Raw genomic sequence first — 13,456 nt, 5'->3', positions numbered from 1 at the left:
GCAGATGCAGAGGACCCTGACCTGGGGATGAGAGCTGGCTCCCACACCCAGCTGTCCCCCTGAGACCTGAGTGAACGTGACTATGAATCTTAACTTCTCTGGCCTTAGCTCCACCTCAGAGTGAGGAGACAGGGCTCGGCAGAGAGGTCTTATGGTTCCTCCCGACTCTGAGATGCTAGCGGAAGCCTTCCCACAAGACTTCAGACTAACACATGCATGTGAAATACTGAAGCGCCACTTTCAATAAACCCACAGAAAAGGAGACTGAATAAAAGACCAGGATAGCACATGAGTGGCTAATACCAGCTTTTTGATGCCCCCTTGTGTCCAAAGCAAGCAAATACTACTGGGCTTTCCTACTCTAACAACCAAACCAGCAGATAATCAGAACTAAGGTAAGGGAAGAGTGACCTCTCTTCCCTAACGCAAAATGAACAACAGTATGTATCATGACGAGAAAACTCCAACGGAACATAAAAAGGAAAGTGGACTTGGCCTAAAACCTGAGACAGACACCCCTCCCGTGCCACCCCTGAGAGCTGTGTTTGAGAAAACAGGCCCCTCTGGTACATCTTCCATAAGCAATGACACTAGAAAGAGCCGGGGATTCAGTCACTCAGGACACACACCAGTCTCTACCACTGCAGCCTTCCTATTGGTACTGGCCATGTCTTGAGAGGGACTGAGGACAGTAAGCAACAGGGGAGCATCCAGGTCTGAGGAGGAAGGTACAGGAGAAGGGAGTTTCCAAACACAATTGGGCTTTTTCCTCTTTGAGTCAAAGCAAAGCTTGCAGACTGGTGGCCCACGGGTAGATTCGCTGCATTATCTAACCTTCCAGATGCTTTACAAAATTCTATTCATTCACAACATAAAAGCTCTGGGGATCTGATGCAAAATTCTGCATTGTGGCCTTCTCTTAAAAAAACCCCAGAGCATAACGGAGCCTGAATCTCCTCACAGAAGTAGTCAGGTGGGACGTGCAAGGTGGTCTCTTTGATGGAGGCACATATTCCCTACCTGCCCACCCCTCTCTACTGCTTGCCAGCCCTGAGGCTGGACGTCAGGTGTTATCTGTCCACTCACAAGTGAGACTCTTTCTCTTCAGTAGTTATCTAAACTGAGGGCTGTGTTTCAAGAAGAGTAGGAGGGAGCAGTGGAAGTGAAGAATATTCCTATTGTTTAGCGTGCAAACGAGATGCTCCTACACAGATGCACTCAACCAGCTTGACCCATTCCCATGACCAGCAGGGTCCCTGTAGGCACTTAAGTTTCTTATCTCTACTTTTAAGAATGTCAAAAACATCATCTGGTTACCACATGCTGCCTCTCCCCAGGAGACCCCCATGTCAATTGCCAGTGTTCAGGGGAACTAAAAGCAGCTCTCCAGGAAGGAGAGTAAATGTCCCAAGGGGAAAAATGAAAAAGTAGGGCGGGGGTGGGGTGGGGGGTGGTGTGTGGAGAGAAAGGGCTGCTGCCAGTGCCATTTGCTGGTGGCTGGCTACGTGGCCATGTGTTGTCCTGGAATCCCATGATGGGCCATATGCCACAGAACGTGCTAATGAGGGGCTGTGGCTGGAGCCAGATAGAAGGTCTAAAGAGCAAGCAGGGCAACTACATCCAGCCTAGCCTCGCCTGGGAATGTGGACTTGGGGGCTCAGTCACCAATTTGACCACTGGTAGGCTCAGCACATTTGGTCAGGCTCCACACTGCACAACCTTGGGGGAGGGCACGGGACACATACACACAGTGAACTCACAGGCACGTACATTTCCTGTAACAACCTTCCAGGAGATGGTAGTGTTTTTCCAATAATATCAATGTTATTATAATTTTCTGACACACAGAGGTAAAGTGTCCTGAGGACAGGTACCTATTTCTAGTTCACATGAAGCTGCCACAGAGCAGTTACCCTGGACACTGAGTTTGGCTGAGGTGGGCCACTTCATGGTTTCTTGTAAGTTCCTGTTAGGAAGAACCTCTAGCTCTGTAATAAATACACTTCCCAATATGGCTAGGTAAACTTACTACCTACACTCCAGCCTCCAGACTCACACTTGGGAGTCTGAGCAAAATGTCTACCCAGGCAAAGGGAGTTTGCACAGACATAAAAATGGCTGCATGTGGCACTTCTGTCCTCACTGCAAAGCACACAAAGTGTCTGATGTTCCAGCCCTGAGGCTCTGGTAGGGAAGAGATAGGGAAATATTGCACTATGGGTCCCCAGCGCTGAGGTCATGTTTAATCAAGCAGTTCTCTGAAGCACACGACAGGATGAACGGCCCCATTCCCACCCAAGCCTTGATTTCAGTGCCATTAGATCAAGGAATGACAAGAGACGTCTGGAGGCAACGTATCACCCACTAAAAGCCCAGCACTTCATGGAGTACACATCTTTGTGATGGGCTTCTCACCTCAAGCATCCGGGACCGTCGGATGGTGATATGAGTGACGTGGGGAGAGGCTGAGCTGGTCTCCACAAGCCCCAGTTTCTCCTTCTCCTTGGTGACCATGTTTCGGAACAGGAGAACTCTCTGAAATGAGCAAAGGTGAGACCAGAAACTGGGTCAACAACCAATGATTCCTGAAGACACACCATACAAGATTAATGAAGTGAGTCACGTGAGAGGCAAGCAGGGAGCAGAACAGGACACTCTGATATATGCTACAGCCTCTAAGTGTCTTGGGAGAATAGTAAACATTCCCCAAAACAACCTCAGGACTTATAAACACAGCTGAGTACATGCCAAGGATGAAAGGTTCCAGAAAGAGAGGGACCTCCAGAAAGAGTAGCCAGAGTCCCGTTAAGGATGGTCCCGGAGAGGGACGCCTGGCTGGCTCAGCGTTTGAGCGTCTGCCTTCGGCCCAGGCCATGATCCTGGGATCCGGGATCGAGTCCTGCACTGGGCCTGTGGGGAGCTTGTTTATCCCTCTGCCTGTGTCTCTGCCTCTCTGTGTCTCTCATGAATAAATAAATAAATATTAAAAAAAAAAAAAAAAGGATGGTCTCGGAGAAAATCGTTTTTCTTCAATCGGTAGGCTACTATAAAAACCTGGCAGCAGGACCGGTTATAGAGGTTGCTTTATATAGCAGTGCCTGCTTTAAAGAAAATCAGTGTTATGAATTAAAAAACAAACATTTCAAAGATAATTTTTTTCACTGTCAGAAATTTTTAAAAAATGATCCCACAGAATAAAGGTCCCTGACCTTTTATCTACCTCTTCTGTGTCCTCAAGTACATCATAACCACCCATCCGAAGTAACATTTCCCAATTACTGTTAGAGAAGAAACCTCTCTCCTGCCATGGTCAAGATTCTGAGGAGCTTCTTTACGAGAACACAACCCTTCACTCCATCCTGGGTTTAAGAATCACTGCTATAAAGCACTCAGATAATGTCAGCTGATGAAGAAATAAATCCAAACACCACTGGTTTTTTTTTTTGTTTTGTTTTGTTTTTTAAGTGGCAATCTCCTCCTAAGTCAAAAGCTTTGTCACATACAAACAAGGTCAGAAGGATAACAACAATGGTAATAAGAGTTAAGTATACACAGGGGAGGCTAGTGTGTTTACATTTGATCGTTTAATTGGCTATGAAGTAAATATGCTGTAGCGGGAAAAGTGATTGCCTACGGCCTCCCAAGGAGGAGGAATGTATTTGGCAGAAGGGTTTCTTCTCAGCAGAACAGCTTGATGTGGCTGGTCTGCGAATCTAGAAACAAGGACTAAAGTGCCCTGAGTAGTATCAGAAGCTCTGGGGGTTTAAGGAGAACATGGAAGGGAAGAACAGACCAAGCAACAGTGAGGCTGTTGGTGATGGGGGGGTGGGGTGAAGGGCACCATCGCCTAACAGGTCTGTACAGGTGGGGCGGGGGGACCTACAGACTTCCAATTTAACTTGTGTGGGCTGTGGGGCACAACCGCTTCCTCTGCCCTCAAATCTTTAGCATGGACATGAGGCAGAAGAGCCTTCCATGGGGGTAAATCCTGTATGGGGCAGAGACCACATACACAGAAGCAGAAGCACAGAGGCGGCTGAGAGAACACCTGCCTCCCAAGATTCCCAGGATGAGGCCCTGATTTCCATGGGGCAAGGAGGAAGGTTTGGGACAACTGTAAGCACCCTGCACGAGGCTGAGAGACCTCAGCAACTACAGCAAATATCTGGGAAAGGATCCTTGTCTCTACTTTGCAGATGAAGAAAGTGACTTACCCAAGGTCACACAGCTGGTGGACAGAGGGGTCACATTCAAACCCAGGACCCATGCACAGACCACCACACCATAGAGCCCCTGCCCTCCCCATGGGGCACTAGGCCTTCCACACCCAAACGAGAGAGAAAGTCCTCAAGTCCCAGTTAGGAGATGTATCTCAGATAGATGTATAAAAGCAACGTAAAACAGCACAGAGGAGGAGTGTGTGTGTGAACCAGGCAGAGTTGAGGCCTTCTTCCTAGTAAAGGAAGAATGGTGTTGTGAGTCACTCACTTGAGTGAGTCAAGAACAGGGAGAGTTCTGGCATTTATGCCATATGTGACAGACACAGGGGAGCAGACAGGATTGCAGAGACCCTATTAGCTCCCTGTGCATTCCAGCAGGATGTGTCAGCAGGGGACACAGCCCTCATAACCCCAATACACTGAGCTTAGATGCCCTCTTGGAACTGCCAGGGCCATCACAAGATCAGAGCAGGGGTCAGGAGACGAGGAAGGGTCCTCAAGACACAGCAAAGAGCAAGTTCATTAACTATGCACAAAAAGCCTTGATGACAATCTTCAGCAAAATGCCCCAAAGAAAAACACACCAGGGATTATACCACAGCCCCCAAGTCATGCCAACTAATCTCAGAGGTTTCCAGACTTCTTGTTCGCAGCATCCCTAACGCCTCACTGGTGACTTTCACAGCACTCCTAGGTCAAAAGTAATACAGTACCATTTATGAGATGGCTAGTATCCTAAACTACTTAGTATTTATATGCTAAAGGCTTAATGGCTGTATTTTAAAAATGCACGTACATTGAAATAAAAAATAATTCAGTTTCATTTTTAAAACCCAGCTTAGCAAATAGGACATCCTCGACAGGAATGCTGACATTGTAAGCTTGAGCTAGTACTTCACAGTGTCCAACAGATTTCACTGTGCTCCTCTGAAAAACTTAAAATATCCTGTGACAACCCAGAGCCACCAAGGCATGCCAGGTGTGAACTGCAGATACCTGGAGTGGAGATCCCAGGCTGCATGATACGGGAATGCTATGGTCCAGGGCTGACTTCACAAACACATGGGTCCAGGGTGCGGTGCTTGGTTTGCAGTCAGACTGCACCACCCTGGACAAGGCCCTGGAGATGAAGGCCTGGAAGCCACTTCCACGCGGAGCGGTTGCAGAAGGGAAAGATGCCCCCCTTGGAATACAGAAGGCCCATAAGGCAGATAAGAACTGTCTGCACATCTCAGAAGATTTAGATTCCACTTTCAGTGGTTATTCAAGGACCAAAGGGTGGAAGTTACAGAGAATTAATTTAGCTTTGGGTGAGGAAGAATGTTCCATCATCGGGCAGAGTAAAGCAATAGAATGGCTGGCTTTGCCAGGTTGCAGGTCCTCTATGTGAGGTAAGGTAAGGGATATTGTTGGAGGGGCTCCCTCCAGGGCAGGGGCATGTTTCAGTAAGTCATCTCCTGAGGTCCCTTCATTTCTGAGAGGCACTGCTGTCAAGTGCAGTAAGAATTTAAACAGCCATATCCACTACTTGAAGGTGAAGAATGGCAATCGTGAGTATTAACGTCAAGGTCACAGCAATATCAGAGAGCAATGAGGGGTGCTTATCTCTGAAAAATAAGGTTCAATTTACAAAAATGTGACTTGTGCTCTTTTCTAAAAATATCTTTTGTCAAAAAAAGGAGGAAAGGAAAGAAAGGCACACAAAGACCCGTTAGAGCCTCTTCTGAAGGAGCCCGATGTTGCTGTGGCTCCCAGCAGACATTCCTGGAGCGCCCACCACAGACATTGCCTCCTGTGAAGCAATGGGATGTGGTAGTGCCTTCCTGCGCTTCCTGACACTCTCACCACAGTACCCGATCTTTCCCAAGTCTCTCACGTCCCTCAGTTGATGGTTTCCTTGCTCTGATTAGCCCTCTCCTCGCACCAGCCCTCTAAAGGACAGGTCCCTTGTTGTCTTACTCCTTGTCCATGGCAATGGGTGCAGCCAGATTTGGGGGGTGTCCACATGTACAGTCTCTCTCCAGCCCTGCTGTTCAATGGCCTCGAGGGGTCACGGACACTTCACCTGTTGCCTGCTCAAAGCTGATCTTACCAGCACTTCCCAGAGCTGCTCTTGCCTCTGGCTCCTACCCTAGGAATGACTCCTGCAAGCATCTAGGAATCTGAGCCAGAAACATGCCCACTACCTGAAATCCATCTTTCCTTCTCTTCTGAACATCTTTGTTCTTATGATTTCATTACCCTCTTTCTACGCTCATAACATCTCTGCCTCTAGCCAGTCTTCTAACCCATGGCCAGAAGGATCTCTCTAAAGCACAGCTCTGACCAGGGGCCCTTGAAGCTGCAAACACTCCAATGGCTCCAGGAAGTTCACACTCCTGGCCCTGGTACAAAAGGCCCTTCTGGCTCCAACTCCTACAAACCTTCTCAGCTTCCTGGCTCCCCTTTATATTCTCCACAGCCAGAAGTGAACATCTAGCCATCTAGGAGCACCACGCTCTCAATCACCCCAGGCCTTTAACTACTCTTCCCTTCCTTTAACTACTGTTCCCTTCTGCCAATGGAAGCTTTTCCTGACTCCATTCCCCCTGTTCTCAGCTGGGTCAGGTCCCCTGGTCTGGGATCCTACAACATCCATCCCTGTAACATGCACCTCACCTGCCAGAACTGCCCGTTCACACTGTCTTCCATCTCTCTACTTGGCTTAATACCTGCCACGGAGTGAGATCCAATCACCATTTGCATCTGTTGAGAGAGTGAGCTCATTTCTTTCTTTCCAACTGCTACAGCTAAAAGGGCAAGGCAGGTACCATGTGGTAGAAGAGAAAGATGCACAGGAGCCCAGTTCTGAGAGCAACTCACGTTTTTGTGAGGGATGACATGAGGGATGTACTGCAGGATCAGCTGGGCCCGCTTCCTGTCCTTGTCCAGTTCTTGGAAGAGCACGCTAGGTTTGAGATCCCTTCAGAAGAAGAAAAGCATGGGTTTGGGTTATTAGAACAGTAAAACCGTTCTCTAGTTGCAGGGGTGGCCAACTGCAGCCTGCTGCCATTTCTGTATATAAATTTCCATGGAACACAATCACTACATACTGTCTCAGGCTGCTTTCACATTACAACAGCACAGCACAGTGGGATACTTGCAAAAGATATCGTCTGGTCTGCAAAGCCTAAAATATTTGCTGTCTGGCCCTTTACTGAAAGTGTCCGTCAGACCCCACTCTAGTGCCACAACCTAAGAGCTGACATGTCACTGGTAAAAAAAATCACAGACCTCTTATGTTTAGTTGTTGCAAGAGGATTTCCCCACCCCACCCCTGAAAAACCTAGCTGTAGTTTCTGTCCTGCCCATTCTGCTGAAAAAACCACAACTGAACTATCATAACCTGCTGCTCAGTCCAGCTAGAAGAACTTGCTTCCCATTTGCTAAATGTGACCTGGCTCTGTCACCATTAATGAGCTCTAATTACTCTCTGTGTCCACACATCTTCACAAATTGCCAACTGCCTGGCGGTCTGTCCTCCCAGGAGGACAGGGGACAAAGGAGGGATGAACACCTCTTGGCTTCAGAGTGTGAGTGCAGAGCATGATGGAGGAGACCCCCTTTCCCCACCCCACTCCTCACTTTCGCAGCCAGTGGTCTTCAGGGGCAAAGCGCCGCCGGCAGTCCCGCTCATACAGCACCATCAGCCACCCATGGACAGACTGGAACAGCTCTAACGTCTCACCCTTGGCGTTCTCTGTGGGGCACACAAATAGGAGAGCCGCACACACAGAAATGGTCAGAGCTGGCAGGGAGCCAGGAGGATAGCTCCTTGTCTCTGCCTGTCACCAGGCCCCACCAACATCCTTAGTCCCCCTCACTCTGGATTTTATGCAGAACCAACAGAATTAAAAGACTCCCTGGGTATGTTCTAAGCATTGGCAGGACCTGGGTGTCTCAGACACAATCGCTCCAGCTGCCTCCCAAAGCAGGTGACCCAAAAGACCTTTTTAATTTAAGGAGTTTTGTACAACTGCTTCAGGAGGTGAGCTCGGATTTGAAGTGTGCCCTGACATGTTTTCTTTTCATGGAAATCAACTCAAAGGAGTGAAAGGAGTTTCAGGGCAAAATCATCATCATTAATAATCGTTCACATGTATGTGTACATCCTGAAGGAAAGGCTAAGACTTCCATAACCACACTACTACCTTGAGAGGCTGTGTATATAGCGAAGAAGTACAACTTCCAATTATGTGAATAAATGTGCCCTTCCAATTAGCCATGATGAGCAATAAAGCTAAGAATTAGCTGGTGTTACAGACCGTGGCCTCCCTGTGTAGCATCAATAAATTGACGGCTGGCAGGACGCCTGGGTGTCTCAGTGGTTGAGCCTCTGCCTTTGGCTCAGGGCATGATCCTGGGGTTCTGGGATCAAGTCTCACATCAGGCTCCCCACAGGGAGCTGGTTTCTCCCTCTGCCTATGTCTCTGCCTCTCTCTGTGTCTGTCTCTCATGAGTAAATAAATAAATAAAATCTAATTAATTAATCAATTAATTGACAGCTAGCATCTTCACCTTACCTACGATTCCATCCCAGATCATCTTAAACACAAAGGAGTTCAGGAAAGAGGAGATAGTAACCAGTTCTTCCAGTTTGAATGAAATTTGTTCTTCATATACTTCAATGTCGTCAAGGATCCTAAATCAGATAGAAAATCAGTCACAATTTCCCACTGAGAAAAGCAGGAAAAATAGGGAGATCTATACCTCTTACGAGACAAAACAAGCTCAAGAAACAAGCTTCATCTTTCAGATAAAAATTTACAGCTAACACAATATGATGTACAGGATCTGCTTCAGGATAACCTGGAAGGGAGAGCTTGTGGGGGTCGAAGTAAAGCAGAGGTGGCTGCATCCTGACCACTACGGAAGTTGCTGGCGGGCATGTGGGGATTCCTTGTACTATTCTCCCCACTTTCTATTTATTTGAAATTGTCCATGGTAACAAGGTTAAAACTACAACTGAAAAAATAAAAATAAAAAATAAAAAAAATAAAACTACAACTGAGAGAAGAAAAAAATAAGAAGCTGCCCTGTGTATTTTTCTTATTCATAAGGATCTGACTGTGATGCTCTTACTTCCTGCCTGAACTCATGCCTGACTATCAAGGAATCTTGACTGAGAGTCTGTGTCCACTGAGGAGAGCCACGGAATCTTCCTCTGCCACTACGACAGCCACTAGTGGTGCTTGGTAGGTACCTGTGAAATATTTATGTGGGAATGAACACATGCCTGAAAGAATGTGCGAGTAAATGAATCATTTAAGATACAGCTTTATTTTTTTTTTTTTATAAATTAATTTTTATTGGTGTTCAATTTACCAACATACAGAATAACACCCAGTGCTCATCCCGTCAAGTGTCCCCCTCCGTGCCCGTCACCCATTCACCCCCACCCCCGCCCTCCTCCCCTTCTACCACCCCTAGTTCGTTTCCCAGAGTTAGGAGTCTTTATGTTCTGTGTCCCTTTCTGATATCTCCCACACATTTCTTCTCCCTTCCCTTATATTCCCCTTCACTATTATTCATATTCCCCAAATGAATGAGAACATACACTGTTTGTCCTTCTCCGATTGACTTACTTCACTCAGCATAATACCCTCCAGTTCCATCCACGTTGAAGCAAATGGTGGGTATTTGTCGTTTCTAATGGCTGAGTAATATTCCATTGAAGATACAGCTTTATATGAAAATTTCCTAAGATTGCTCCATTCGCTTTAGGGCGCAACTCGCTCTCAGGTCACCCCAAACCCAGCCATTCACTGTCTTCACCAATGGCCACAGACCCCCGGCTCTTGCCTCTAACTGCTCCTCAGACCCCTCTCTCCATGATTCCTACCCAGTCACCACCTATGTGTTCCTTACTCCCTCCTACCAATGTCATCTATCCCAAACATAACTGTTTGTCCCTCTCTCTTATAATTCTTTACCAACTTTGGAAAAATGTGGAATTAAAAAAAATATCAAAACTACAACTAGACACATAAGCTTAAAAAACAAAAGAACTGAATGGGACTCACATTTGCTAATTCCCCATTCCCTTTTTTCTGCATTACCTCCTTCAATCCTTACCACAGGGCCAAGAGGTGTGTGCTACTGTGATTCCCATCTACAGATGAGAAGAGAGAGGTTCAGAGAGGCAAGGCCTCCCTGTCCAGGGTGCCTCAGGAAGTGGCCAACCCAGGATTTGCCTCCCACTCCTCAGCTCTGGAATCTTCCGGGTAACTAACCCAGTGAGTAAATGGTGGAGGTGGGATTTGAACCCAGCTCTGGGAGACCCCAAAGCCCACACTCAAGGGTACTGACCCAGCTTCCCAGAAGAATGGGAACTAAGAATTGCCGAGCCCTGACTACACGCCACCCACCTTGTACCGTAAATGTTTTCTGATTTTCCTAATGACCCTGCCACACCGGTCTGAACAGTGGTGGTAATCACATCAGCAATGGCTTCCTTATGGACACTGTGACTTGGCTTCTCCATATTCTAGGAAAGGAATGGAGCCTCACAGAGGTCAACCTACGTGATGAGGTGCCGGGAGCAGTCACAGAACAGCATCAGCATGGCCAAGAGCTGCTTGGACTCTTCAGTGTCATTGTTGAGGCATTCCAAGAAGAGCTTTAACCCTCCGTGGGGCCCGAGCTCACAGATAAACGCCCACAGTTTGGGGAGCAGGTCATCAAGGTAAGTGAGACCTGGAAAAGAATAGAGAAACCCAAGCTTCAGGTGGGGGTTCCATCTGGTCCACGGTTTCTCCTACCCACTGGGGGAACAAAATGCTTATACTTCTTTGTGGACATTTAATGTGTATGAAAAGAAGGTGCAATCACTAAGAAAATCATTATGACCACGAGAGTAATGATCACAGTAACTGCTAACATTTCACGAATGCTTTCTGTTTCAGATGTCGATCTAAGTACTCTGCATGCGTTATTTCCCATCTTGTGAAACCTAATGTTACCTCCATTTTATAAGAGGAAAAAAAATCAAAGTAATTAGCCTCAAATCACCCGCCAATAAGTATCAGAGCTAAGAAGAGAACCCACATCTGTTTGACTGTGTATATTTTAAATCAGGGATCAGCTAACTTTTCCTGGAAAGAGCTAGAGCCTAAGTATTTTCAGGCTGTGTGGGCCTGGCCCAGAAGGACCCTGTCACACTATTGTAGTACAAAAGCAGCCATAGACTACATGTAAATGAGTGGATGGCACTGTATTCCAATAAAAACTTTATTTACAAAACCAAATGGTGGGCGGCATTTGGCTCACAGGTTGTAGTTCGATGATCCCTGCTTTCAACCACCTTTCAGGCTCACCTACATTTGGCAAAGCTTTCCTCTCCTCTACTTCTACTATTCTATCTCTGCTAAAAATGGGAAAGCAATGAATGATTGTAGCAGAGATCCTGTGAAGTGTCACACAAACATTTAAACTTGGATGAAGCAGAAGACATTTTAGGTCTATTTTCTGATGGCCACAAGGCCTCAGACACATAAGCTACATCACTGCTACATTTTAAGTCTATTAATACAGCTATTGATTCAGAGAACCTGGCTCTGAAGTTCCATGTGTCTCTGAACATACAGCAAGTTGTGTGCCTCAAATTATTCTTCATATTTCACTTTATATTTGAGTCCTTATAATACCTCTCATTTTACAGGGCACTTTAAATTACTTAATTTTGAACAAAGAACTGCTTGCGGAAGATATATTTGCCTGGAGCAGGGGCAGAATGACAGACTCAATCAATACTGCTAGAAATGCTTAGACTAGAGTGGCCTGAAGGGACTGTTGAAGAGGAAAGAAACAGAGGCCCATTTAGTTATTATCCCTAAAGGTTTGAGCTCACATTTTCAAGGTAGCAGAATGTGGTTAGAGAATGCAGAAACCAAAAAAGGAAAGAAGAATGTGTAACTTTCACAATTTAAAAATAGCTTAACAAGAGAAACAGAGTGAGTAGTTAAACTGTTAGACCACAAATATACTCCCACAGGACAATCAGGAAGAGCAACTACTCTCATGTTATGTGAATAGTCCTCATGGTGTGGACAAAAATACCCATTTCCAGCCTCAGACACGGATTCAACTGGGGCTGCCTCTGGAGCATCTTGGAGAGAAATGAAGATGCGGCGCTCTGGAGAGCTATGCCAGAGGGCAGTATGGGGCTCTGGGCCACCCAGTGCACGTGAGGAGCATGAGCAAAGAAGCATATTATCTTCTACTATCTACTTTGCATGTAGCTCAACAGACCGAACATTCAACAAACACTTCAGGCTAGTTTATCTCATTCTTCAAAGGAACTATTTTCAAGTTAGCCAAGAAAACTTCTTTCTGGGTTCTCTCACTGAGACAACAGGGGATGCCTGAATTTGTGGTCACTTTAAAAAGCTTGAGCACTGACCAGGACCTCAAAATCATGTCACTTACAATGCTTCTCAAACCCTCACACTGGGTGCTGGGGTGCCAGGCTTGATCCAGGTCCCTCTTCATCCTCTTTTGAGCTTTCTTAATGGAGCCTACCCTGGGCCTAAGGCTTTACAGAACACTCCTCTCCTTGTTTCCCCACAGTATACTCATGTGCCTGCTTGGTACCTCACACTTGTCACACCCCAAATAGAACTCTTCATTCCCCACAAGCCCCATCCCTCGCTGGTTGTCCCCAACTCAGCAAATGATACCACCATCCACATAGGCTGCTTGGGCCAACAATCTGGCCTCACCTTTGAAGCCTTTGGCCTTCACTCTTCCAAATCCAATGTACCTATTAGACCTGTAGACACGACCTCTAAAACCTATCCAAAGGCCCCTGCCTCCAACCCTGTTGTCACACCAGTCCCATGCTGTTCAATCAGGGACCATGCTGCCCCTTAGGCAGCATCGGGCAGTGCCTGGAGACATGAAGGGTCTGGAGAGGAAGAAGTACTACTGGTATCTATGGGAAGGGGCCAGGGGCTGCTAAACATCCTACAACAGACAAGACGGCTTCCACAAAAGGAACTATAGGGCCTGAGATGTTAGCAGTGCTGAGGCTGGGAAAGCCTGCTTCAGTCCAAGCCCGTACTGTCTCATTTCTTCTGCGGTCACAGTACCCATTAGGACAGTAAATACTTTTCTCCCTTGCCTACTGCTTGTCTCCTCACTCTTAGAATCCTCTTGGGAAAGGGACCCTTGGCTATCTTAGTCACCTTTTCACCCTC

General features: G+C 46.8%; 1 protein-coding gene across 5 annotated transcripts in view; it reads right to left on the bottom strand.

Annotated features, from left to right (window-relative positions):
- Nucleotides 1-13,456, bottom strand: part of UBE3B (ubiquitin protein ligase E3B) — a 54,378-nt gene that overhangs the window by 17,231 nt on the left and 23,691 nt on the right. For all 5 annotated transcript variants that reach the window (XM_055322227.1, XM_055322226.1, XM_055322224.1 and 2 more), the window contains 5 exons: nucleotides 10,784-10,955; nucleotides 8,783-8,901; nucleotides 7,845-7,959; nucleotides 7,083-7,182; nucleotides 2,416-2,535 (listed from right to left, as the gene is read on the bottom strand). In XM_055322227.1, the coding sequence (XP_055178202.1) occupies nucleotides 2,416-2,535; nucleotides 7,083-7,182; nucleotides 7,845-7,959; nucleotides 8,783-8,901; nucleotides 10,784-10,955 (626 nt within the window). The remainder of the gene's footprint in view (nucleotides 1-2,415; nucleotides 2,536-7,082; nucleotides 7,183-7,844; nucleotides 7,960-8,782; nucleotides 8,902-10,783; nucleotides 10,956-13,456) is intronic.

This window comes from Nyctereutes procyonoides, unplaced genomic scaffold, assembly GCF_905146905.1.
Source record: "Nyctereutes procyonoides isolate TBG_1078 unplaced genomic scaffold, NYPRO_anot_genome, whole genome shotgun sequence".
In the NCBI taxonomy this organism is placed as follows: domain Eukaryota; kingdom Metazoa; phylum Chordata; class Mammalia; order Carnivora; family Canidae; genus Nyctereutes; species Nyctereutes procyonoides.
This window is presented reverse-complemented; position numbering and strand designations above follow the sequence as displayed.